The sequence below is a fragment of the Nanorana parkeri genome, unplaced genomic scaffold, assembly GCF_000935625.1.
Source record: "Nanorana parkeri isolate BGI_ZX_2015 unplaced genomic scaffold, ASM93562v1 scaffold60, whole genome shotgun sequence".
Taxonomy (NCBI): domain Eukaryota; kingdom Metazoa; phylum Chordata; class Amphibia; order Anura; family Dicroglossidae; genus Nanorana; species Nanorana parkeri.
The window spans coordinates 17,590-44,615 of NW_017306328.1; the positions used below are offsets into that span (position 1 = coordinate 17,590).

At 44.3% G+C, this 27,026-nt stretch overlaps 2 protein-coding genes across 2 annotated transcripts in view; one reads left to right on the forward strand and one right to left on the reverse strand.

Annotated features, from left to right (window-relative positions):
• The window catches only part of LOC108804458, a 28,805-nt gene extending 15,104 nt beyond the window's left edge, over nt 1-13,701 (forward strand). The window contains exons 8-13 of the mRNA XM_018576215.1: nt 134-300; nt 2,283-2,437; nt 6,078-6,284; nt 10,861-10,955; nt 12,756-12,880; nt 13,442-13,701. Coding sequence (XP_018431717.1) covers nt 134-300; nt 2,283-2,437; nt 6,078-6,284; nt 10,861-10,955; nt 12,756-12,880; nt 13,442-13,701 — 1,009 coding nt within the window. The remainder of the gene's footprint in view (nt 1-133; nt 301-2,282; nt 2,438-6,077; nt 6,285-10,860; nt 10,956-12,755; nt 12,881-13,441) is intronic.
• A 5,830-nt stretch (nt 13,702-19,531) lies between these two features.
• Nucleotides 19,532-24,440, reverse strand: ING2 (inhibitor of growth family member 2). Its single transcript, XM_018576218.1, has 2 exons — nt 24,005-24,440; nt 19,532-20,339 (listed from the first exon to the last, which is right to left on the reverse strand). Exons 1-2 carry the CDS (start codon nt 24,198-24,200, stop codon nt 19,672-19,674), a joined length of 864 nt encoding a protein of 287 aa, XP_018431720.1. The 5' UTR covers nt 24,201-24,440; the 3' UTR covers nt 19,532-19,671.
• Between the last annotated feature and the right edge of the window lie 2,586 nt (nt 24,441-27,026).

A 27,026-nucleotide genomic window follows, 5' to 3' on the forward strand; every position in this document is an offset into this window, starting at 1 on the left:
ATATATACAGTATATCTGTGGTGCATTTAGCTGTTTGCCTGGACTTCCACTTTAAATAGGTAACAGAAATGATAAATGATATATATTATGATCACTCTGTGAGCTTGTCATCAATCTCCACCTACTTTTGCAGAGATCATTTTGTCATTTGGAATATGGACACGGGTTTTATAAAGGACCGGCTAAGGCCGCAGTTTAAGGACAAGCACTTGGCACTGGATCTATTGACTGAACGTGACATATACAAAGAGAATACAAATAAGGAAGCACTGCAGCAGAAGAAAAAAGTAAACGAGACAGGTAGATTCTTAAAAAATGATAATATGGGAACATGTCTGCACTTAGAACTATTAGTATTTATGGGGTAATGGACAATTACAGAAAACTTCTGTAAATGGTATTTAAGCTAACAGAAATGTTCACTTTCGTTTGACTTCACCACATTTTTTCTCTGGCTTAAAATCAATTATAATAAGTACATACATACATATGTAGCGCTACCCCCGAAGGAGCCGCTGGAATGCCCGTTTCATCTCTAGTCTGTCTAGGGGATGATCTTTAGCTGCCCACCCCTTAGCATTAACCGCCCTTCTTCTAGTGCCCACAATAACTGATGTCCACTCCAGTAGTATAATGCAGAATAGCTTTTATTGAACATCTTCACTGAGGAGAGAGGGTATAGGAATTCTAAGCTTCCAGGGTGTAACAGACATAGACTGCAGACTCACCAGACCTGCTTGGCATATCAGTGTAGATCCACTTGGGAGACAGCGGATAGCAACTGAAGTAGCAGATGAGCAGGATGAATATAGATCCTCAACAGGAGAGACACCAGCCATACTCCTGAAGTCCCCAGGTTCCAGAAAACTTCAAGATCTATCCCTGGTCCTGGGTCTCTTCCTCTGGCAGCAACACAGGCCTCCTCCATGTTGGAGGCCTCAGGGAAACATTTCCCTCACACCAGCCCATGCCTAGCCTGGGGGGCAGGCTGAACAGCACCCAGCCCTAATTCATGGCCGGTCCTGGCTAGTCTGAGCACAGGACAAATCCCACCAGTATATGTACCCTTTCCCAGCATGCACAACTGGTTGAGAGAAACCCAGTGATTGGCTGCTGCACTGTACATACACTACAGTGCCTCTCATTGGCTGTCCCACAATATGACAGAGTCACACTCCGCCCAGGAGGGTACAGGCATTGTCAGACACCTGGAATTAACCAGATAACTGCCACTATAATCCAGCCAGGCTGACTACAGCCCCGGCTATCACTAAATGTCTAGTAGCCACATCACAGAAGGTGATGGAGGCTACACATAAATAAATAAATAAAAAAGAGCCATGCCATATTACTTTTGTGCAGTAAGTGGCAAAACAGTCTTTACCTACTTTCACTATTTTTTTTTACATTAGAAGGGTTCATGTAGATGTCAACCCAATAACAAACTTTTCATTTAGAAAAACCCCATTAAGACCTGTTACCTGCAATATGTAATATGCAGGAAAATGCATGTTTGTGGTGTGTTGTGTTTTGGTGTCATGCATTAGGCACTTTACAAACACACCTTGCACATTGCAACATCTGTCCATTGTGTTGCTGTGCAGCACTGGAAAAAAAGTGCAGGTTTGATTTGTCATGTGTTGAGGTACACCATACCAGTTGGTTGAACTGTGGTTTTACTGCCCCCAGCCACCCGCTGTAATGTCAGCACTATAGTCAAACAGTGCCGTATACATTGCCACAGCTGTGATAATTGTGTTGTGGTGCAGCAAAAAATATACAGCATGCCACATTTCAAAGGCAGTGGCACTTGTCAAACTGGTCCATTGCATGAACGGGACTGCACCACAACCCCGTGGATACCCAGTTGCGGTGTGATATTGAAAAAGAATATACCCATTGGGATTTTAAAAACCACATGCAGGAGCAGGCAGTATCGCCTCCTGAACACCATGCAGCTGATGCTCTACCGCCCTCTGAAAAGCGATCCACAAGAGACTGCTTCTCAGAGGTGGTGGAGGCTGCCGCCCATGTAAGCTCAGCCTTAAGAAACAAAGAGAGAAACATCAAGAAATAGAAAGGCTACTACTGGCCGTCTCTGGCTTTTGTGTGGGTCACTTTAAAAATAAAATACTTTCAACTTATAGAATCAAACATTCTCAAACTTTGTATAACCAGCAGACTAAAATATTGTGCCATGTAATTGTGAATCACTTCTGCAGCTTTCATACATTTGCAGCACGTTTGTGATTGGATCATGTGGGACATTTTGTACATTTCAGTTCTTCTGACGCCATGGGAAAGACGCAATGAGACCAAAACTGCAAAGAGACGCAGAAGGGAAAAGGAGAGGAAGAAAGAGATAGAAAAGATGCAGCAGCTGGCCAATGAGAAGAATAATGCGATTGATCAGTACCTGCTGAGTGACAATGAAAAGGTAACTTCATGTGCCTCTGGAACCCCAGGGACCCCTTATCAGGCTTCCAATAAAATGAGGAAAATATGCAGAGAAAGCATCAGAATTGGCTAATTTTTATAAAGAAACTATTACGGAAGTAACCATTGCTGATTTGTTTGTTAAAGAAGAACGCCAAAAAAATATAAAAGTGGCTATCCCCACTTTTTAAGGGTTGAGTTCTCGTTTTGTGTAGAGCAGTGGTTCTCAACCTGTATAACCTCAGGACCCATATTTGTCCTTGGTCATCAAGTCATGAGCCAAGTCGCACCGCACTGGAAAACACATAATTACTGTACCGCATGTTCCGGTGCGGGCGATTGAACTGTGGGTGGGAGGTGCGTTTGGGGTGCCATTCAAATGAATGGCATTGCAACACACCTCCCACACCAGAATTCACAGTAGGTGCGATTTTGCGTGGTGCAGTGCGTTAATCACACGGGACTGTGTGATTAACACACAGTACTAGTGTGAACAGGCCCTCAAAAAAACTAACAGACACACACAGCCACAGACACATTCTCATACATACACACTCCCCCCCAAAAAAAAAATGTTCTTCGATCCTCCCAGTATCCCTATCTTATGAGACCTGGAGTGGATCCTCAGTCTGAGATCCAGTGTGGGCTGCTGTGCTGTGACAGAGCTCTATCCATATGTGCATTGCTGGTACAGCTCCGTTGCACGTCCTGTAGAGGTGTCGGAAGCCAGATTGTGATGTCACTCCAGTCCAGGCATCTCTACAGGGCTTGTAAAGGAGCTGTAAGCAATGCAATTATGAATAGAGGTCCTTCGCAGCCATAGAACCAATCCACCCCACCTCAAACTGACACTTGGCATCGGGCAGCATATTTTGAATAGCTGCTTGGTATGAGAACTAACAGTGCTGTGCTAGGGGGAGGCTGAGGAGCCTCTCCCCTAGAAAAGTGGAAGGCATGCGGTGACCCATTGAACACGGGGTCGCGACCCACTTTTGAGTCACGACTCAACAGTTGAGAACCATGGGTGTAGAGGGCTCAAATAAAGTAGTTTTACTCACCTGATCCTTGGTCCCACGGCGGTCAGCACTTACCTCTCTTCCCCTCTGCTCCGGCTATGGGATATCTCTTGGCTTCGTCATGTCTAATGTGGGTGAATGGACCTGCATAAAATGTGATGATGTCAATGATCTTTAGGCTGCAGGAACTGGTCTAGCAGCCTGAAGGGAGCTGCTGGGACTGAAGATCATGTAAGTAAATCGGCTTAACCCTTGCAAAGCAGGGGTAGCCTCACTGCAAGGGTAAGTTTGTGATTTTCTCGAAGTTCTTCTTTAAGGCGTATGCTCCAGGGCTGTCATTCTTATACCATCCTTCGCTAACCTGAAGCAAGCATGTGCGTATCAGCTGTTGGGACATCTGACATACAACTGCCTGTTCTGGGTCTGTGACTTACTAAGTATTGAAACAAAGAAATGTATAACAGCCCTGTAATCTGCACCTTAAAAACAAATAGCAATAGCATTGTCTGTCAATACAAATTTCCTTTCATCTGCATTTCTGTCTTTGTCTCTGTGTGATTATAATACTGCAAGACATCATCTGTGTACAACATTTGTTGTTTTACTAAATGCCAACTTAAAATGAATCAAAATGTTAAAAATCAGCTTATGGCAAGAAGTGGTTTAAAGTTAACATGTCACCAATATGGACAATTCAAACTGCGCATATGATGAGAAAATGTATTGCCATAGGTTACCTCCAGTGAGAACTGCATGCCTAAAGTATTGGTAGATCCAGAGATGTATGAAGCAGAAGTTATATGTAGAGATTAGCCCTGCCCCCTCCTGTGTCCCTATTTTTAATGATATAAAATTACCAAAGCAAGGGCTTTTCTTGGCACACCACCATCTGTAATTCTCACTTTATTTTTCGGCATACTGCATTCTCTTAAAAAGAATGGAATCTACAGTGCCTAACAGGAATTGATGCTGCAACCCTAGTCCTTTAGGGGCCATTCACACGTTAGCGCTGTGTTGCAGTGCGCTAGCAAGTTAGCTTGATGGACTGCTAATGCACCACTATAAAGCCTAAAATTGACATGGACCATTTTTAGGGATGCATCACAACATAATGCACGGCATGCGCAACACATGACATTTTTTAAAATAAGCACTAAGAGTTTCAACCAATTCTGCAACAATCATAAAATATCTGCTGGAATATTAACTGACCCTGGTAGGATAAAAATATAGTAGCTGCCATTGAAGACTTACAGGCCTATAAATCAACAATTCTCAGAGCCATTGATCCTGCAAATCTCTGTGAATGTTTGTTCTGTGTGAATGGATGCACAAAACAAAAATCCTTAGTACATTTTCCTTTAAATGCAATGTCATTTTTAATGCTGTCATGTAATATTGCATTATGGCCACAAGATGGAGCTGTTGAGCATAGGAAATGAATGCTTCTTTCCTATACTCATCAGCTCCATCCAGTGGCCATAGTGCAGTATTTCACGTATAGTACATTTGAATTGGAAAGAAAATCTACCAAGAACATTAGTTTTGGGCTACATTCGCACAGAACAAGCGTCCACAAAGAATTCTTTATAAATACACCCCTTAGTTTTTGAAAAGTGCAGGCTCCAGGCTGATAGTAGGTTACTAACCTGGAACAACAATGCAGGCAGAGAAGTCTAAAGATAGCCATACACCTATAGATTTTCTGCAGATTTTCTATGGCCAGATGGAAAAAGTGCAATAGAATCCTCCATTTACCCTAAACTGTGTGGATGGAGGAATCTCCCACTGGGCCAAGCTTCAGTATCTAGTCGGCCCCACTGGCTCTCAAAATACCTGAACAATCTGATTAAATGCAGGCATTGTTCAGGTATCTTGAGAGCCAGCGGGGCCGACTAGCAAGATGCTGAAGCTTGGCCCAGCGGGAGATTCCTCCATCCACACAGTTTAGCATAGATGGAGGAATCTGTTGCACTTTTTCCATCTGGCCATAGAAAATCTTCAGATAATCTATATGTGTATGGCAAGCTTAAGGGTCTATTTATACCAGCAAAGTATTAGTATATGAATCGGACTGTTTACTTTTTTGTTAAAACAAGTGACATTTCATGCACTTCTAACAGCCAAAGTGCAATGGGATGTGGTTGTACATACAGTACTTTTTCAGTACAGCTAGACTGATTGTAAACAAAGAAATTTGCCCAAATTTGTCTTTGCATCGGGACTGTGCTGGCAAAGTCTTTCAGTGTAGCCCAAACGCCTCTGGTCTGAATGGGCACTAAAACTGCCAGGATGACAACCCAAAGACTTCATCTTTAAAAACCAAGGCCCCAGTTTTGTTACAGAAATGTGTTGATGAGTTAAGCTGGCCATACACCTTACAATTATCTGCAGATTTTCTGTGGTCAGATGGAAAAAGTGCAACAGATTGGCCCAGGTGGAGATTACTCCATCCACACAGTTAAGTGTAGATGGAGGAATCTGTTGCACCTTTTCCATCTGACCACAGAAAATCTGCAGATAATTGTAAGGTGTATGGCCAGCTTTACACTTTTGTTTTTAGTGTTTGATATGGAAAATAAATTGTTACTCTGCAGTCCCTCTCAGTGTTGTTTTGTCTTTCAGGTGATCGTATGTTCATATTATGCCCATCACCTTTGTGTGTTTAGCTTGGACACAATGACCCACCTGCACACCTTGGAAGACAAGACCTCAATGCTGTTCTTGCACAATGCTGCACTGACATACAGTGGCAGCTACCTGGCCCTATCCAACTACTGCGATGCTGAAAAAAGCAGTTATGTAACTCTCTGGGACCTTCAGAATGGGCTGGTAATATATTCATTGTTTTATACTGAATAATTAAGATTGAACTCCAGGCAAACAGATTATTATACAGTGGAATTACATAAATGGGAGCTTTACCTTCCAAAAGATTGTATTTCTGTTCATCCAGTCCTAAGATTTCCACAGCCCTACCAGACCGCAGAGCAACATGAGTGACCTAAATGTTCTTCTACTGCAGTTAAGCAGTACAGCCTGGTCATCTTCCTGCCCCTAGTCCATGATTGGACAGTGCAGTGATGAGCCAACCCTCATTTCTCTCCCTCCTCCTGTCAGAATGTTCCTTGACCCTACTGATACCCTTCCCTCCCCCTACTTAAATGCTTTCACTAGTTGTATTTAAAGCCCATCTCCAGTCAAACAAAAAACGTACCCTTGTAGTGGGGCTATCCCTGCACTGCAAGGGTTAAGTGCTCATTTACATCTAGGGGACACTAATACAGCTGTTTTACTTACCTGATTCCTGCTCACGCCATCTCTGTCCTGGCTGCTAAACCAGACCCCCACAGCCTCCTCTCCCCTGGGCTCCGGCGGTCTAAGGACCACGGATGTCATCACATCTTATACAAGTCTATTGACCTGCAATAGACGTGAGGACGCCGACAGACATTACAACATCCGGAGCGGAGGGGGAGAAGAAATGTGCACTGGCAACCATTGCAGCTGGGATCAGGTAAATAAAACAGCTTGAATTGAGTCTATTTGGCTACTCCAATTTAGACCCAACACCGAGTTTTTTCTGTAGTCATATTTGGTTATGGATTGTTGAGTACAACTAAGTCTATCCTCACTGGTGAGGAAAGGAGCTATTTTTGATATGATGTAAAGTTTCTGGATAAACACCTTTCTGGTTTTGCAGTATTTTTGGTGACTGTTTAGTCACGTTCCTATTATCCATTGAGACTATTCATCACAATTACCCCGGTTAAAGCTGGGCACATGAATTGAATAGTTTGCACTATAACCACCTGCAATTTGTGGGAATACGCTGGGTCTAGAACTTTCATTTAATAGATCAGTATGGCTTACACATTAGGTGAAGATATAGACACTGAAATAAAAGATGCCTTTAAATGCACTAAACCACTGATACAGGAAGTTGAAGGGGAAATTTGCAGTAAATTTCGGCAACATAAAAGATTAATTTTTAAATGGGATATTATGTCATTAGAATCTTATGTACAGGCTGGCATGGTACCGAGAGGTCTTAGGGAGAAGGTAATCCCTGCTGAGCACCTGCACAATGATAGATTCCTAGAGAAATGGAAATTACAATGCATCACTCATGGAATAGAGATAATTAAGTTAATTATCAAGGAAGAAAAACTCCAGATGAGTGACCTACAGCGTCAAATTAATCTGAGCCAGCAGGAATTGGATCCCTTGAAAGAACATAACACTTTCAACAAACAGAATGATTTGCTTAAAAAAGATGTTGAGAGGACCCAGAGGACTCTGACACAAACAAAACAATCAAAATTCCATCGGGACTCTGAGGACTGGGAGAAGGGCAATATCTTTGACTTCTCTCAGAGTAGAGGCAGGAGCTCCTCTAGAAGGAGACGTTTTAGATATACCGGTAAGAACAAATCCTTTGGGGACCATTCCACCAGTGAGAATGAAGGTGAAGCACGTAGAAAATCAGTCAGGTTTTTAGAGGAGGAGGGGAATCCCTCGAGATCAGGTCAGAGACCAAGAGAAAAAATAAGAGAAAGAGACAAAGAAAACATAAAAGAACAGGAAACCCTTCAGGAACAACGAATAACGACAAGGCTAAAAAGCCGTCGGAACTAGGAATACCAAAAATCCCTGATCAGCTTGCTGGAGTAAATAATATCATTAACCTTACAAATATTGAATTAGACCAGCACCACATCAGTCTCCTGCAGAGGTTTATCATTCTCACCAACAGAAGGCATGGATGAGTTCATCATTTTTAAAGTCTTGTATTTATTCTTGAGAAAAGTTTATCTGAGGTACTTGTATAGTAAAGGAGATGATCCTACTCTGCATGGAACTGATGGTGATAAAGATCTGATGGACTTACGAGCCCTGAAGGACCTCGAGGCCTTAGTGGATTAAAATACTGATCAGGAAGGATACCCTGAAAATGTATCCTTGAGTAGAACCACGTCCCTAGGTAGGAAATCAAAAACGATGCCCAATTTTACTAAGAACCGATACATCAGTTTATTCACAGACTTACGAGTCTATTCACTAAAGGGTGAAGAGTTTGGAGAAGGCAGGAGAAGGGAACAATCTAGGACAACATAGCTGATGTGGAAAAATTCTCCAATTCACCTCACTTTCCAGATCAGCTATGTTGTCCTAGATTGTTCCCTTCTCCTGCATTCTCCAAACTCTTCACCCTTTAGTGAATAGACCCCCTACTCCAGAAAGATCTGAGATCTATGAACTGGTCACTTAGAGGAAAAGACAACCTCAGTAGAGAAGAGAGGGATGCCCTAAAGCAGGGGTCAGCAACCTGTGGCTCCGGAGCCGCATGTGGCTCTTTCATCCCTCTGCTGCGGCTCCCTGTCCAGGGGCGGAACTACCCCTGGGGCCTCGGGGCCTGAGGCTGTGGGGGGGCCCAGTGAGGTCCGGTCCTGGGCACCTTTCCTGGTGGAATATGCGACAGCGCAGGGTCCTGGGGGCTCCACGCTGCCGACTGGCATGTCAGTAAGGGGGCAGGTCTTGTTACTCACCTCCTCTCCCGGTCGCTTCCCTAGTAAAAGGCGACGGTAGAGAAGTGCGTGTCACATGCCCCACCCCCTGCAGTGCACACCGTCTGGCTGTGAGGCTTGCCAGGTGAGTCCGAATGAGAAGCGGGGTGGGGGGTGGGGATTGGGAGTGCATTACTAAGCCCAGAGTCCAGCGCGTTACTAAGCCCACATTTACCTATATACATATTATACATAGCATAAAGGTAAAAAACGATATACAGTATGCAGTGTTATCTTCATTTAGATGTCAAAAGGGTTTTGTGGCTCCCGGTGTTTTCTTTTCTGTGGGAAACTGGTCCAAATGGCTCTTTGAGTGTTTAAGGTTGCTGACCCCTGTCCTAAAGGAACTAAGAAACACAACGTTGTCACAGTTTTAACATTGTACTTTCTAAAGGGGGGGGATTGCAGTGCAGCATTGTTTCATTCATGTGCAATAATTTGACCAATAAAATGTGTTAATTTGCTTCTATTTGGCTACTCCGATCCTTTATAACCACTGTGGGCTGAGTCTTCTTTAGACCCAACACCAAGTTTTTTCTGTAGCTTGAATTGAGTCACCTAGAAAAAAGAAGTACTTAACCCTTGCAGAGCATGAGTAGCCACACGGCAAAAGCAAGCTTTTGCTTTACCCAGGACTTAAAAGTATATTTAATATTTTATGTTTCCTGTTTCAAGCTGACAACGCTAAGCCACTGGCTTGCAATTAGTAGCAGCGTTGTCAGCCTGCCATGTGCATTCCTTCACTTGGTCATTGAGCTGCCAACATGTGGTCTGTGCATTGTCCTACCAAAATGATAGGCAGCCCAATGGCCAACTAAAGAGGCAAACGTCATTTTGCCGAGGAGACATTAGCAATGGCGGCCTAAATAATTCTCTTGTGGCAGGTGTATTTTAAAGCAGGATTATACTGCTGTGTCCTGGGGGGGTTTTATCTTCAGCCATTGGGTGGCCAGTGATGATGTAAGGAGTTACATCCACCATGGCATCAGGATCTTCATGGCATCATAGATATAAGAGAGTAAACTGTTTTTTTGTTTTGGCAGAACTAGCTTTACAAATCCCCTCTGCCAAAAAATCCCGACCTCCCAGCAATTTGTTTTATTCTTACTTTAGTTCCCCCTATAGAGCAGTCATTATTCTTAGCATTCAAGGCAACAAGGAGGTACTTTTCACCAAACAAAATGTGATTTGAGTCCTACTCATTTTAAAACTGTAATGATAGGCCCATTTTAAAGAAACCTTGCCTACTTGGTCGTCCTAAAAAAAAAAAAAAAAAAAAAAGAGGGTGAGCATGGCAGCCAGGAAACTAGCATTTTCAGGAGAAGAGGTCAGCAAAGGCACCCTCTGTCAGGAAAGACTTTAGACCAGGGGTAGCCGAACTTTGGCTCTCCAGCTGTTGTGGAACTACAAGTCCCATGAGGCATTTCAAGACTCTGACAGCCACAGGAATGACTCCCAGAGACAGAGGAATAATTGGTTTTGTAGTTTCACCACAGCTGGAGGGCTGAAGTTTGGCTACCCCTACGTTTAGACCAAACTCAGGCACTCCAGTTGTGGTGAAACAACAAATCCCAACATGCATCTCTGCAAGTCATGCCTGTGACAGTGAGAATCTTGCAATGCCTCATAGGTCTTGTAGTTCCACGAAAGCTGGAGGGCCGGAGTTTGGCTACCTCTACTTTAGACCATTCAGAGTCTGAATCATTGACCGAAACTCTCTGGATTCAATCTTAAAGCCAGATTTCTATCCATTTAGATTCTGAAACCACTAAATAATTGACACATTCTCTTGACTTGGTTGCATTTATTCTTCCTTATGACATTTTTTGTTTTATTTATAGGTCAAAAAACGACTAAAAAATGAGCCAAATATCTGCTGCATGGCTATTACTGACACAGCTGACAGAATTGTTTTTGGAGTCACCTCAGAAAACAAGTAAGGGATTCACTTTCCCTCCACTGTAGTCCTAAATGTAATGGAATTAAAGGACAGCTACACCTTGAAGTATGAGGCTTAATAGGTGCTTGTTTGTGGAATTTTTACATAATACTTCCTGCCCATGTATCTGAACCATACACTTCTATAGGTACTAGGAATGCACTGATACCGATACTAGAACTCGTACTCGCCCAAATGCTCTGATACTTGCTCCAGATACTGGAACTTCCGGTCAGAGGGAGATTTCTTTTGACTGGCAGTGCCGCATGGGAACATGGAGCTGGGTACCCAGGCAACCAAGAAGCTGGGCGACGGTTAATGACACAACGCCATGTTAGAGGAAGTACTGGTATTGGTACTCGGTATCGGCATGTACCGAATAATAAATATCGGTGCATCCCTAATAGGTACCCAAAAAAATGGGCATTAAGAATCATTTTATTATGTTTCAAACGTCTATAATGTGCATGCAATGAACAACTCAGTGCAACATATTAACCACTTGATGACCGGGGTGTTAAACCCCCTTCCTGGCCAGGCCATTTTTCGGTATTCAGCGCTTAGGTACTTTGACTGACATTTAATAATTATGTAATGCTGTACCGAAATAAACTATATCTCTATAAATATGTAGTCATGACCAAAAATATTGGCACCCCTGCATTTCTATAAGATAATGTACCACTTGGTGCAAAAAATTGCAATTGCAAATGTTTCGGCATTCTCATGTTTATTTCTTTTGTTTGTATTAATGTGACACAAAAGAGTGGAGAAAAAAAAATCCAAACCTGACACATTTCACGCAAAACTCCAAAAATGGACTGGACAAAATTATTGGCACCCTCAATTAATATTTGGTAGCACAGCCCTTGGAAAAAATAACTGAAATCAATCCCTTCCTGTAACCATCAACGAGTTTCTTACACCTCTCTACAGGAATGTTGGACCATTCTTCTTTCACCAACTGCTCCAGGTCTCTCAGATTGGAAGGGTTCCTTTTCCCAAATGCTGTTTTGAGATCTCTCCACAGGTGCTCTATGGGATTCAGATCTGGATTCATTGCTGGCCAGACCAGCACTCTCCAGCGCTTTGTCTGAAACCATTTCTGGGTGCTTTTTGATGTGTGCTTTGCGTCATTGTCCTGCTGTAAGACCCATGACCTCTGACGGAGACCCAACTTTCTGACACTGGGCCCTACATTGCACCCCAGAATTATTTGGTAGTCTTCAGATTTCATAATGCCATGCACACAGTCAAGACATCCGGTGCCTGAAGCAGCAAAGCAACCCCAAACCAGCAATTGTTTTGTACACATCCAGGGAGATTAGCTGCAGTGCCATGGGCTGTAAACTTCTTGACAATGTTGCGCACAGTGGACACAGGAACATTAAGATCTCTGGAGATGGACTTGTAACTTTCAGATTGTCAATGCTTTTCCACAAAAACTTGGACTGCAATTATTTCTTGCAATTTGGAGAAGGTGCCAATAATTTTGTCCAGTCCATTTTTGGAGTTTTGCGTGGAATGCGTCAGGTTTGGCTTTTTTTTTTCTCCACTTTTTTGTCATACCAATACAGACAAAAGAAATAAACATGAGAATGCCGAAACATTTGTAATTGCAACCATTTCCTGCACAAAGTGGTGCATTATCTGACAGAAATGCAGGGGTGCCAATATTTTTGGCCATGACTGTGTGTATGTGTATATATATATATATGTATCAGTTGTTCACATATTGTTACAAGATAATTTGAGATATGTCAGACTAACCTGAATTTTTTCTCCCCCAATTTTCAGAATAAGGGTCTGGGACCCTTTCAAGCATAAACACAAAGTCATTCCGGGATATGAAAACCTTAACCTCACGGTTGACAGCAGAATACAAATCATGGAAGGAGGGTCCAAGGCAGTTTTACTGTCTGGTGGGTATCTTTAGCACTTCCAACGTTTCTATTTCCTGGTCCAGCTTTACTGATTTCTTGATCAGCTCCCTGCTGATTGGGCAGAGGTAATGGTGCAGACTCATTGTCCATTTGGGCAGGCTGGAAGTAACATGGTGACATGAATCTCTGAATTAGGAAATAAGTGTGTCTCCTGCCTGGCTGTGCATTGTGGCAGAGCTCTATACATTTCAGGACTGGCTGCACAGAATTAAACCTCCTTTGGTAGATAAAACAGTGAAACACCTTTCACTGACCCATAAATATAGTATATAAGAATGTAGGTTAGGTGCTCTAACATCATTGTAATCTGCATGCTCATTGCAGGCCGGTATTTATGTCTCCCTTCACACTTGTTACATCTGCATTGTCATGCATTATGCATTTTTGTTTTGGCCAATACAAGTAAAATAGTAAGTCATGGGTGAGTGTCAGAGCTCAGCCTTTAGGAAATGTCACTATACTGTAAGCTTTATATATTAGTAATCTGAAAATACAGCGCATGGCTATTGTCCAATGAATCTGTTCTTTCTTTTTCTATAGGCGACGTCAGTTTGTGGAACCTGGCCGATGCCACGCTAGTCTCTGTGTTCACCCCCGACAGTAAAATCTGCTGCCTGTCCTTGGCTCCTGATAGAAAGACTATTCTTCTTGGAATGAGTGATACTCCGTCCCTTGTCACCCTGAAAGTTGCATCAAAGGATAAAGACAATAACCTCACCAAGGGAGCCGATCTGTTTGGTGAGGAATCTACGAGCAGTGAAGATGAGCCCGATGACAAAGACCAACCTCTAAAGATTTAGAAATGGAGAATTCATAATACAGGTCTATTTTTATGACACAAAGATGAATCTTTATCAAAGTTCAAAACTCTTGGGCAACCTCAAGTGTTTACTATGCAGAGACTTTGAGGGTACATGGATTTTAAGCCTCCCACCCACCCAAATTAAACACATGAAACGGCCATCTCATGTCTGTTGACCCGTTTTATCTGTATACCAGGTTTATGACCACAGTACCCTCATTTAAAGCGCATCTAAACCCAATAACAAAAGTGTAATGTATTTCAGCTTACAATCCTTAAAGTGACATTAAACCCTCAGATTTTTTTACATAAAACAATACTGTAATGTGTGCCTTACTGTAACCCATGGTTGTTTCCCTTCTCTTTGCTGATCTTCCTTTTAAATCTGTATCTGTTCTCATGCTGGGCAGAACTTCTGTTTTGCAGCAGACTGCCTTGGCTCAGGAATGGATACACGGTGTCTGTGTATAGGTTTGTAACCTGAGCTGAAAAGGGAAGTTCTCCCCAAGCATGAGAAGACATGAGGATTTTAAAGGAAGAGCAGCAAAGAGAAGGGAAACAACCATGGATTACAGTAAGGCACACATTACAGTATTAGTTTATGTTAAAAAATCTGAGGGTTTAATGTCACTTTAAGGCCTTGTTCACACCAAGCGCGGAGCAGGTGCAGAGCAGAGCAGTTGCAGACCAGATCAAAACTGCGTCCAATGTATTCCTATGGTATTTTTAGCTCCAGTTCACATCGCAGCGTGCAGTTCCAGAGAAGGTAAAAAAAAAAACTGCAGCAGGCCCTATTCTACCTGCTCTGGATCTGCAAACGCATCAAAAACACATGCAAATGCCTGGAACACACTGTAAGCACGTTAAACTAAATTTTTTTTTTTTAACCAAAAACGGCCCGGAACACATCAAAAACGCAGTACATCCCACTGCATGTGCAGAAACCTGAGCGGATCTGCTCTGCATTTGGTGTGTGCACAAGGCCTCAATGTGGTGGCTGCATTAGTTTTCTTTTGCTTTCACCTCTATGTAGGAGCAACAGAGCCACCCTTTGGACAGCAGCATTGTCATCATTGGACGGCAGCATTGCCCAGGGGAGAGGCTTGTGTTACACAGAATAACAAATTTAGATGGACTTGACTAATGAATAAAATCTGAACTCCAGGTAACACTTTTTAAGCAGATACAGAAACAGTTTTTGGTTTCCTTTTGGAATAAAGGTTTTACATCAATGAATAAAAGCTGACCATTGTAAGCACCCCTTGTCAGTGGTAAATGGTTTGTCTCAACCCTCAATCTGCATATTTTGCTGGACTTGTTAAACATCTCCATACCGCAGTGGGGCAGTGGACGTCTATTATTAGAATTACATCTTAAGACATCATTCCACAAATAGCCATTGGGCGACTGCTAAGACCTGTGCACTGAGCCCTCCTAGGACAGCTCAGTACACAGAGACACAGTACCGTTAGTCATCACAGTGGCTCGGGTTGCTTTGGTACAGTTTACAATGAAGATCCCTCCCCTTCCTCTTACTAGGAAGGAAGGGCAGTAAATTGTGAATGGGAGAAACAATGTATTTTCATGACTTTTTTTAACTCCTTCCGTGCCACTCCTCCCAAACTACTGATCTTCAGCCTACCCCTGAATTGTGGCCTGTACATTAACTCCTTCACCTCCTGATCCCTCTGTTTATGACCCGATGAGCTATATCTAGTTCACCATTACCAAGCACTGTTTTAACCCTTTCAATAACAGGATGCTTTGTTTTTCAAAAAGTTGTTGCAAAAAATGAGACCTTGGTGTCTTTCGCAAAAAAAAAAAAAAAAAAGGCGACATTTCAGGGGTGTTCATACTGTCTTGGCATTTTTCTTTTTTTTTTTTTACCAGAAAGGGAAAGTTTTTTGTTCACAATTTTGTGTACTTTAGTAAAAAATAAAAAAAAACATGTTATTAAATACCACCAAAAGAAAGTATCTGTTTAATAAAAATGCTATAAAATTCATTTGTGTGCAGTGTCGCATGACAGAATAATTGTTAGTAAAACTATCGCAGCACTGAAAGCTGTATAATAGCCTGGTGATGAAGGGGTAAATAAAGCTGTACTCAAGTGGTTAAAGGAAGTTGGAAAATACCAGATTAGGTGGATCACCAAGTAAAAATAAAGGGTAAAAAAAAAAAAGGGACACTAATGCAGGAACCACATCCAAGAATTGGTAAGCTGCACTAGAATACATTTTTGCTTTAATAATATTCAAGGAGCAATAATGTGCAGTAACCCGTAGCAACTTTCACCTATTCAGCTTTACAGCCTCAGTGAGCATGCTCCATTGCACGCCCACACAATTCTTCACCCCCCTCTACTTTGCAGTGCTAGATTTTTCCCTCTGTATGGCATCTACTCTCCCTCTTCATTGCCATGGTGTACCTCAACTGGAGTACATCCTAGAGTGGTTACGTGTTCCGGGAACACACATAATACAGAATCAAACAGACAGCACACACACAATGTGCATGTGCAGCAAAAACACACACAGAGAATGTGCATGTGCAGCAAGAGAACACCCAGCAGACACAGAGAACATGCAGAACTACAGGAGAGGAAAAGATGGCTCAGCACAGATGGCAGAGGTCTGCAAAATAAAATGCTCCATGAAAAGTATTAAATCGTCATTTCAGTTCGGTGTGCACACAATCTGAAGCTCTACCAATGGCCGCAATATGCATACCAAGACCCACGCTACTGACAGATGTTTTCTATCTTAGTATCAAATACAATAAGAGTTTGTAAGAAAGTATCTATTAGGGGAACTTTCTGACTAAACTTAACACATGTGGGCTATGGGAAACGTAGCCATCATAAATATTTGAGGGCTGAAGTAGAAGACAGTTAGTTCCTCCTGTTGACCGCCATGTTACTACAGGAGACTAATGATATGGAGGTCAGCAGCAGGAACCGGGGAGAGTGGAGGTGTTGGTTTCCAAGCAGACTTCAGGGATTAGATCTATTGAGCAGTGTGGGCAGCTGAGGGTAAGCCTTAGTCTTTGTTTACAGGTATAAAATTTCATTTGTATAGTGACAAGGTTGCCTTAAAGAACCTCAGGAAATGTAAAAATTAACCCTTTCAGTGGGGCTACCCCCGCACTGCAAGGGTTAACTGCTCACTTTGCTCTAGGGGCTAAAATAAAGCAGAAACTCACCTAATCCTCAGTCTCACTTGGCTGTTAGACCGGTCCCCACAGCTTCTTCTTCCCCAGGCTCCGGTGATTTAAATTTACCCTTGCAGTTACATTTCCTGGAGTACAGGGCAAAGAATGATGATGCGTAACATATCGTATCCAATCAGATGCAGGTTTATCTGGTCGACATCCGATTGTGTGGGCCAAGGATCTTTGTTTCATTTGAATAGAAGAAAAAAAAAACTCCTTTTTTATTTAAAGATTCTATAGATGGCACAAAACAAATGTGTACGTTTACAGGTGGATGTTTAGGTCTGATCTGCTGTCTAAAAATGGCACTTCAGAAAATACATACAGGCTGCTAGTGTGTCCGGGAACAGGAGTGATTAGAGTCATCATACAGCTCAGACATCAGCCGAAGATTCATATGAAGATTTATAAAAGAGAATAGCAAAAGATTCATGTTGAGAGTTTGGGAGTTTTTAACCCTTTCACTTCCACCCCCAAAATCACCATGGAATGTCTACTTTCCAAAAGGGGGCAATTTTGGGGTATTTTGTACAGCCCTGGCATTTCTAAAATGAGTGCCTCTCTTACTTTGTTATAAACATTTTATGTATGTAAGCACCCTAAACAGTTACCCGATGACAGGGTCTATTTGCCATTTAATGAAAGGGGTCATTACCGTATTTTTCGCTCCATAAAGATGCACTTTTTTTCCCCCATAAGGAGGGGGGAAATGTGCCTGCGTCTTATGGAGCAAATACCTATCGCCCGAAGCCTGGGACATGCAGTTTCAGGCGCCGGGCGAGTAGTTTCTTTTTATACATTCAGCCCTGCTCCTGACAAGCAGAGCTGAATGTACAGTGGGAGCCGCTGCTTGTTTAATACAAAGGATCTAATTAGATCCCTTGTATTAAATTGAGCGGCGATCGGGCCCGCCCCCGCCGTGGTCCATAGGAGCTCACCATAGAGCCCCTTGAGCAGACGAAGAACGTCGTTCTTCGTCGGCTCTGTGTGATTACCGAGACAGCGCCACCTGTCTCAGCGATCACTAACTGCAGCTTCTGTGACAATTTCTGTCACAGAAGCCCTGCGTCCTATCGTCCGGAGCGTCTTATAGACCGCTAAATACGGTAGCTTAAAATGGAAAATTCCAATGTGATCAACCTAAGAATACATCCAGATTCTGTATGCCGTCAGGAGGACTAAGCACCACCTGAATGTAAAAAGAAACGGCACTATTCAAAAGGCAGCAACTTTGAGGAGCCTTTCAAACTGCTGCAGTATCTGTTCAGGTCCATTGTTACCATACTTTGGCTTTCTTTCCTACTAAAAAGTCTCACCTATTTAGTACATACACCAGTGCAAAAATATCGCCGGTGCCGTGCTTTATCAAAAAGCCCTGTGTGCTTTACCTCGTGTGTCTTGCAAGCACTCTGTAATAAGTGTTTATTTGTCAGCTAAACTTTGTAAAGCCTGCAGAGGAAACGAATGAATACGACTCTGTCCTGCTGCCTGCGCCGCTGAGCTCCACTGACTTTAAGAGATCTTGCTGAAAAATCAACACTTCCAAAACATATCAAGATGCCGATGCTCTCCCACTGAACTCTGTAGTTTTATCCGCAGGCCCTAGGTCACTAAGTGGAGATGTAGTGCCTCTGAGACTGCACCGGGCACCAGACACACCACGATTTGTACCAGGTGCTGACGTGTCTTGAACAAGTAAGTGGCGCTTTGTGACCTAGATGGATAGGCAGGCAAATATTAAAGCTTTTCTTTGCAGGCTGGAGTTGGGATAAAACATTTTTTGTTTACATAGCGACAGTCAAAAAATAAAAATCATAGCATTCCCTTAAAGAAAACTGGAGAGCAATATGTAAGCTTCTATTGCTAATCTCCTTCAGAAAATGGTTGTTGAGTGGCAGCCTTTGGCTCCATTGCTTTCCACTTCATTGGAGCCAAAGGATCAGCAGAAAAGCCAGGAAACTAGCATTTTCAGAAGCAAATCAGCTGCAGATATATAGATTTTATGGTACAACACAAGAAGCAGTCTATTCATGACCAATATACCTCCCTTCCAAACAAACGTGTACTTGAAGTATTGGGAGAGTGAAATATACGACGTGGGACACTGTAGCTATCACTCACTGGTTCTATACCAAGAGTTGAGTGATCATGTCACTACTGATCGCTCACGGTTTTCTCCCTACAGAGAGCAGTTACGGTCAGTCACCACTCCCCACAGGGATTCCTCCTCCACTCTCTGTTCAGAGAGCACAGACAGAGGAAAGGGCGGGCACAGCTGACTGGCTCTAGAGAAGCAGAGCCAGCCGTAGAACCAGACAGCCGGGTGGATCCCAACAATATAGTCAGGGTCCATTCTGGCTGCAGTGTGGCTCTGTAAGCATATAGCGGGCAGTTTGCCTTTCCTTCCCTTTTTACGTGTTATACTGGAGTTCTTTACTATACAAGCAAGCATTCAAAATACAAGTATTGGAGAGTGTGCACCGTTCTCCATTCTGGTGCTGCACGTTTTACTTGAAAGAAACAAAAAGGATTTAGTAGTTCATGTACGAGCTCACTGCAATTGGAACTAAGTTAGGGTGTTCTGGTCTAAAAAGAATCTTCCCAAAAGAAAAATGTAATTACAGCCATAACAAATTTTAATATTGCAATGCTATTAAAATTAGTATCACTTATACCTAAAACATCGCTCCCACATACAAAAAAAAAGTCCAGAAAACTATACAAGAAACCCACTTAAAAAAGAAAAAACCTCATATTATTATCTTGACCTCCGGTCCCTTTTTGTTTTTTCTGTGTTTTTGTTCATGGTTTTCTCATTGTCCCCTCTGCAGTCAGGACAGTACCATTTGCCCTTTGGTTTATAGGTAAGTCCGACACAGGAGAAATGAAACCACTCTATGGCACATTCATCGTTGTCACATCCTATCATCTCCCCATAGGACACTTGATTGCACAAGCAGTATGTTGGCTCATTGGGGTCAACTACAAACGGAATCGGGGACATCTCCCTTTCCTGCTTGGCTTTGGTTCGTTTCTTCTTCTTGGAAGACTTGGCCTTCTTTTCTTTGGGTGGTTCATCACCATCATCTGTTCCATTGGCCATGTGACACAAGTCCCGACTCTCGCTATTCCGCTGTCTGCGAGGTCTCCGAGTAGAGCGCTCAGCTGTATTGGGCTCAGATTTGGACTTTTCCAAAGGCTTTTCACTTTCCTCTGGCTCAAAGAAGCCTTTGCAGAGGGCATCGATCTGCTTAGTCCTAGTTTCTACCGATTCCAGCACCTGTGTGACAAGCTGAATTTTGTCATCACCCAGTTCCTGGGTCACAATCAGAGCCCTCTGAAGTTGCTGTAGTAAACGCTTCTTTTGGTGTGGGTCACTTTCATTTGAATGCTTCTCCGAGACCTCATCAACCTCTTTCAGTGCTTCTGCAGATGAAAAAGGAACAACAAATATCTTTAGAATGGCAGATGTATAAAGCATACTGCAAACACTCATATTGTGAAAGAAGTTCAGACACATCATAGTTCTCATTAAGCCAATATCATATGGGCATGAACTGCTGAGTGAGACTGCAACTGCAATCTGAAGTATGAATGTGATGATGGCTGCAGAAAACAAGCTTATTCTGGGTTGATTACATCCTCTCCTCCCTCACATCAATGTCTAAGGCAAGGGGGGGATCTGCCTCTGGGAGTCATCCCTGTGGCTGTCAAGAGTCTTGCAATGCCTCAACACATTCATCCCCTTCAGCACTGCAATGTCAGCATTTTCCCTCAACAGCCCTCCCATCTTCATTCCTTCTTCTGGGTTCTGAGTTTCTAGCACCCCGATTGGCCAGGCCCTGGTGACATAACTACCACCAGCTACAAGTTACCAGCACCCCGAAGCGATAATTACAGCAGTTTACATATTCATTTATTGAAGCATGCCGTCCCTGATATGCAAGCATTTTCAGGGCCACGCAGGGTCCCCTTCAGACTCAAGAGATGAGGGAACATAAAGTGCTTGCATATGAGGCACGGCATTCTTCAATAAATACTTAAACTGCTGTAATTATCGCTTGGGGTGCTGGTGACGTTCTTCAACTATCTGCACGTGGCGGCACCATCCGTAGTCATTTCGAGCACCCACTGGTATATCCACATGAGAATCCCGGTACGGTGTGCAGCAAGGATCCTTTCTTTTGTATAACTATCATGCACACACATGGGATTTACTTCTTCTTGGCTAGAATCCGGCTGAGCCTGTACACTGAGTCGTGCATGTAGAATCTTCTATGACAGACTAATACACAAGCCCCTGCAAGTCTTTTTATTTTTCATAAAAAGGCTTTACTTCCACTTGAAAATGTGTTTAGAGAAGAACTCCAGGTAAACATTTCCTTAACCCTTGCAGTGGGGCTTTCCCCCACACTGCAAGAGTCAAGTGCTCGCTTTTATCTAGGATCAGAAATATAGAAGTTATACTCACCCACTCCTGCGAGCCGGCCCCTTCGGCCTCGCTACCCCTCCACTGCAGCGGTCTAAGGATCCTCGTGCCATTCCACCACTGCAGCATAGGAGAAGACAGACAGGTAAGGAGTGCTGTCACAGCCAACCGACTCTGAGGATTGGGCCAGTATAACTGTTATTTTTTTAATCTAGACAAAAAACGAGCAAACCCCGCACTACAAGGGTTAAGAAACATTTTACCAAGAGCACGGCTTTAAAAATGTCTAAACTGGAGCTTTAAAGGGCTTCAACAAAGCTTGCCAAATGGTCTACAAATGCTGTGTAAACGCTCCATGTGTACACTGCTCTTCTACATGTCTTGGGGCCTAGAAATTGGCTACACAGACTCGGGCATTGCATCCTGGTAGAAGGTCCCTTGCTTACCCATACATGGGATCTATAAATGGGTCTCATCCTTCCTATGTCTAAAGGAGAGGGAGAGATCACACACACGTCTTAACACATGCAAAACACTCAATATTTTCATGTATATGGCTCATTGCCCTGTAATATAGCAAACAAAAAGCTGTGTTGTCCCAGGCCTGTGTGTTATACGTTTACTGTAACCTGATCATATGTACGGTAAGTAACCGCTGCCTATAGCGAGCATTGGATTCTATTTCTGCGTATGAAACGTTGATCTTTTATTTCCTATACTTCTTATGTACTACCTGAGGAGTGATTATACAGCAAGAAACATGACCATGTCCTATACTTCTTATGTACTACCTGAGGAGTGATTATACAGCAAGAAACATGATCAGGCCACAGCAAACACTGAAGCAATGATGTAGTACATAAGGAGGACATAGTCCTGGTAACAACCCTTGCAGAGGAAACCTGATTCCTGAATAAATAGAACTCCCATGACATCTTTTCAATATAAAATCTGCATTCTACAAATGACAACTGGGATCTGTCCAGGAGACCCCGTCATACAACAGTCTAAATCTAAGAATATGATCAGCTTCTCTCAAAAGAAAATCACTAGAGTGAGGAACTCTGACTTCACAATAATACTGTCTGGTGCTGCCTTGAGTGGGGAATGGGTTTTAGCCCTGACAGGTTTACTGTTGTCCCTACTGGGGAGATTTCACTTTACTTCTTGTCCTGGTGAACAGGAAGTGGGGTCTCTCCAATGAGGACACAGCTGGCCACAAAAGAGCTTCTCAACCCCCCTGAATCTACATAAAATAAAAGGGGGTGGAACATCAGTCAGGCTTTGTTGATGTGCGTTTCCTTTAGGGAGATTTGCTCTTACTTAAAAGGATATAGATGAGAACACAAGCTCTGTCCAAAACTTTCTATTGTTGTACCCTAATGCATACAAAATCATGGCTATTGCAAGCGTATCTAAACCTAAAACTGTATATAAAGCAGTCCTTAGTGGCATCACCATTAGTTTTATTTTTACCTGACGATCTTGCTAACAACACACTCCCTGCCGCACTAGATCTACAAAAAGAGCAGTGTTGTCACCCTAGTACAGGACTGCAAAAAAACTAAACTGTAAAAAAGGGATAACCCCCTGTACCGCAAGGGTTAACATGTTATTGTAGCCCCACTGCAAGGGATGTTTCTTCCTCCTCTGGAATACATATAAAAGAGGAGATGGTCACCCACCGCATACACACAGTAACACAAAGCCACATATAAACAAACAAGGGCGGCCAAGCCGCCGCTGTATGCATCAGATGAATAGAACATGACACAAGGAGCTATAAGTGACATAATTGGGAGGAAGGGGCGTGTCCCGAGTGTAAACATAGGCTGCCAACTCTAGAGTGGGCGGGCCATGACACTACAACTGGGCGGGCCATGTCAGGGCGGGTGTGGATGACATGACGTTATGCATGTGGTATGCAGGCTCCGCCCACAGGGGGGCGGACACGGCAGGGGGACGTGTGTGCTGTGTTCCTGGGCAGAGCCCCGCCCCGGAAATGACGCCCCTGTCACTATACAGTCTTTACACGGTATAGAAGAGCTGATACAATATAACACCCGTCAATGGTGCGCTCCCAGCCGCTTTGCATCCGTAACTGTGCCCACCAAGTCACAGATAATAAAAACCAATGCAGCCCCTTCACATAGAGCACCGTGCACGCCCGACAATGCTCATAGCGAACCCCGGAATGAGTACAGTGCCCTCAGCCATGATCACACAGATCAGAGTAGAGGGCAGGGTACAAACGAGGACCCCCCAGCACAGCCTGTCAGGGCGGACTGCGACCTGTAATTTACTACGGCTACAGCGATCGCTATCCTCCAGCTTCCAAAATGGCTGAATATGGCACAAGAGTGACACACAACCAGAGTGATAGAGATAAGAGTGTAGGCAGTCTGTTCACCGGGAGGAGATCTAGTTCCTAGCAGCTGTCTCGTCAGCCAACCTGTGCACACAGCTGAGCAGTCTGTGCTGGAATTCCATACAGCACTGGGTACCGAACGTTACCCTATACAAGGCGATGACGCACCAATCCCCTAACTGCAGACCTGTACCGGCCATCGATGGAGGGGAGAGGGTCGGTTACCGGGCTGGCCATAGAGGAAAGCACATGCCTGTGTCCCCGGGACCCCCGGCCACGTGTGGAGCCGCTTACCTATGTACTTGGTGTCGATCTCCCGCAGTAAGGAGATGGTCCTTTGGATATCCAGGGGAAGGGACTCCATACACTCCAGATACTCCTCCACATAGGTCGACAGCTGGCTCTCATCCAGCCCTCCGCTGCTGCCTCCCGGGGAGTAGTAGAAACCCGGCGGCGGCTGCTGCTGCTGCTGTTGTTGTTGCCCTAACATTGTCCCGTGATACGCGCATCCAGCAAAGTTCCGGGAGTGCCTGAGATCCGGGGGGCTGACTACTCGGTTCAGAGGAAGGGCGGAGCTGTGTGCTGCTCGGGTCCCGGCGCTGCTCCTCGCCGTCTCTTGGGCTCTATCTCCGGGGCCGCATTCCAATTTGGAACCCGGCGGCCCGAGCTAACCTTCTGCGCATGCGCGCACATTTCCTTATAAGGCTGGACGCCCCTTTTTTTTCTCGGTTTTATTGTGTTTGGATTTTCCCGCATTTCCCCCAGCTCGCGTTGATTGGTGGAATTTGTCGAATGGAGGCGAGGCGGACGTGTGGGCGGTGTCCTAGCTGGAGATGGTTCACGCCCACAGGCTTAACTCTTCCGCTTGTAGGAGAGCTCATTTCTGAATTCTGGTCGGCTTGTTGCAGGCTGGGCCTCAAAGATTTATAGGCAATGCTATGGCAGGATCAGAGAAGCCCTGTGAGGGAACACTGCCGGGGTCTATTTTGTCAATGTTTTCACACAACTTTCAACCAAGGTTTACACATTTCTCTCACTGTATTCCTCTGGAAATGTCTGAATATAGAGTGAAAGCTGTGTGAATCTTGTATATAAACATAGACCCCTGTGTGCCCACATTTTGTTGTAGGCATTAGAGGGAACATGCTATATGATGGCCTATTCTAGAAGATTGTCTCCTTCCAATTGTATGTTACTAGGGAGGGGAGAGCTCAGAAGCCATAAGTCAGTCTTCAGTTACAGTGTATGAATGTGTTTTGGGCAGAGTGAGGAACAATTAAACCCCTGCCAGGTTATATTTGCTGCCTGTGCACCACTGAAGAAATGTCCCTTCACTTCCTGTCACAGAGGCCAAACAGGAGTGAGAGGAAATCACCCAAAGTGACACAAATTCCCTTTTGGACAGCTGTCCGCAGTACAGGTGTCTCCATTGGTAGATTTCCCCTCACGTCTAACAAAACTCCTTCAATGGTGTATTTACCACTTCTTGGCCCTCCTGTACATGGGCACATGAGGCTGTTTAACCAGTTGACATCCGCGGTGTTAAACCCCCTTCCCATCCAGGCCATTTTTCAGTATTCAGCGCTGCGGTACTTTGACATTTATTCCGTCATGCAGCGCTGTACAGAAATGAATGTTATACCCTTTTTTGGGGACAGATAGAGCTTTCTTTTGGTGGTATAAATTGCAGGTGTATTCCTGCACCCAAGCAGGGCTGGTGCTATACTATTTTGTGCCCTAGGCAAGGCCAGCTGCGCGCTCCCCCAGCCCCCTTCCCGCTGCGAAACCCCCAATCCCTCCGCATGGCCCCATTCTTCTGCCGGCTATCTTCCATAGGCAACAGGTGGATGTAAGCAGCTGGGAGCAAAAGCCAGAGTGCTATTGGCTATTTTAATTTGAAATAGACTAGCTCCTGATTTCCCCCCACTGAGCAGAGGAGCGGACCTGAGAGAGGAAGTTGTCTCTCAGTTCCGCTTCTCTGCTCAGTGGCCGGGTGCAATAGCCAGCCTGCTAGTGGCTTTTGCAATTTGAAATAGATGGGGGGGCGCTGTGGGGGGTCAGTGGTCAAGGCTGCGTCCTAGGCAGCAGTGTTCCGTAGGAGGTTGCCTAGTGGCAGCACCGGCCCTATGCCCAAGGTAACCAGCAAACCCATGGTAGTAAATGGGTGCAGGCGGCTGTACATGGGTTTACGCTAGGGATGCACCAAAATTTAGGCTGCCTTATAAGGAAATGTGCGCTGAAATAAAACCGAGAAAAAAAAAGGGGCGTCCAGCCTTATGTGGCCGAATGTGCCCGCATTGCGGGCCCGCTGTGTCGGCAGAGGCAGTGGGGATCAGAGGGGACACAGACCGGCGTCCAGCGGGGAGGAGGGAATTTTCCAGGAGACCACATGGGGAGGAGAGAGCTCTCAGCTGTCACAGGAAGCCGAGCTCTCCTCCTGCACCGCACCACACCGCCCGGCCTCCTGTGGCAGGCGAAGCAGTCAGGATAGAGAATGGGTTACAAGCACTCAGCGATCAGAACTGATTGCTGAGTGTTTGTAAATAATTGAGGACCTAGTATGCTTACTGTGTCCCCAGTTATGAATGAACAGGAAGTGCTCTACATCACTTCCAGTTCATTCATGATTGTGGACATGGTAACTGATACTATTCCCACAGTTTATGAATGGACAGGAGCACTCAGTATAGAAGCTTCCTGTTCATTCGTAACAGAGGCTGCAGAAAAAGAGATTGAGGACTCTGACTCAAGTCGCTTTTTCTATTTTAAAAGGGAACTATTTGGGGTCTGTTTAGACCCCTGATATTTCCCCAGAGCCCCCAACAGTAAAGTTAAAATAAATAAAAAAATGTAAAACATTATTTTTAAAAGGTTTGAAAAAAATTCATTTTCGGTTTCCGCCTGACAAAACTTTTATTTTTGGTCTCGGTCTACAAATTTCATTTCGGTGCGTCCCTAGCCCTCCGGCCGCAATGCGATCGCCCGCACGGGATCGCAAGGCACATTGTGTCTGCAGTCTGGTGCGGTGCGTTCAAAATGCTGCAAGCACTATCCCGTGCGGGCGATCGCATTGCGGCCGGAGGGCGTGGCTATGATGCCATTCACTTCAATGGCCCAACACGCCCCCTCCTGCCCTACAAAAAAAAAGTACGCCGGTCGCAATGCGATGCAGTGCGTTCCGCCCAGAACCGGACCGAAACGCACTGCATATGGTGTGAACGTACCCTCAAACTGGAAGTGACTCTGTCAGCTAAGCTGCCGCCAGGGGCCGATGAGGAGGGCCCCTTGCCCAACACCCCCACCTTGCTTCTCGGGC

What these genes read in the sequence shown, in the direction of transcription:
- ING2 (XM_018576218.1), bottom strand. Translation starts at nt 24,200, where the DNA reads ATGTTAGGGCAACAACAACAGCAGCAGCAGCAGCCGCCGCCGGGTTTC. An exon ending in GATCGACACCAAGTACATAG is followed by an intron (nt 20,340 to 24,004) that starts GTAAGCGGCTCC and finishes TTTCATCTGCAG; the next exon opens with AAGCACTGAAAGAGGTTGAT.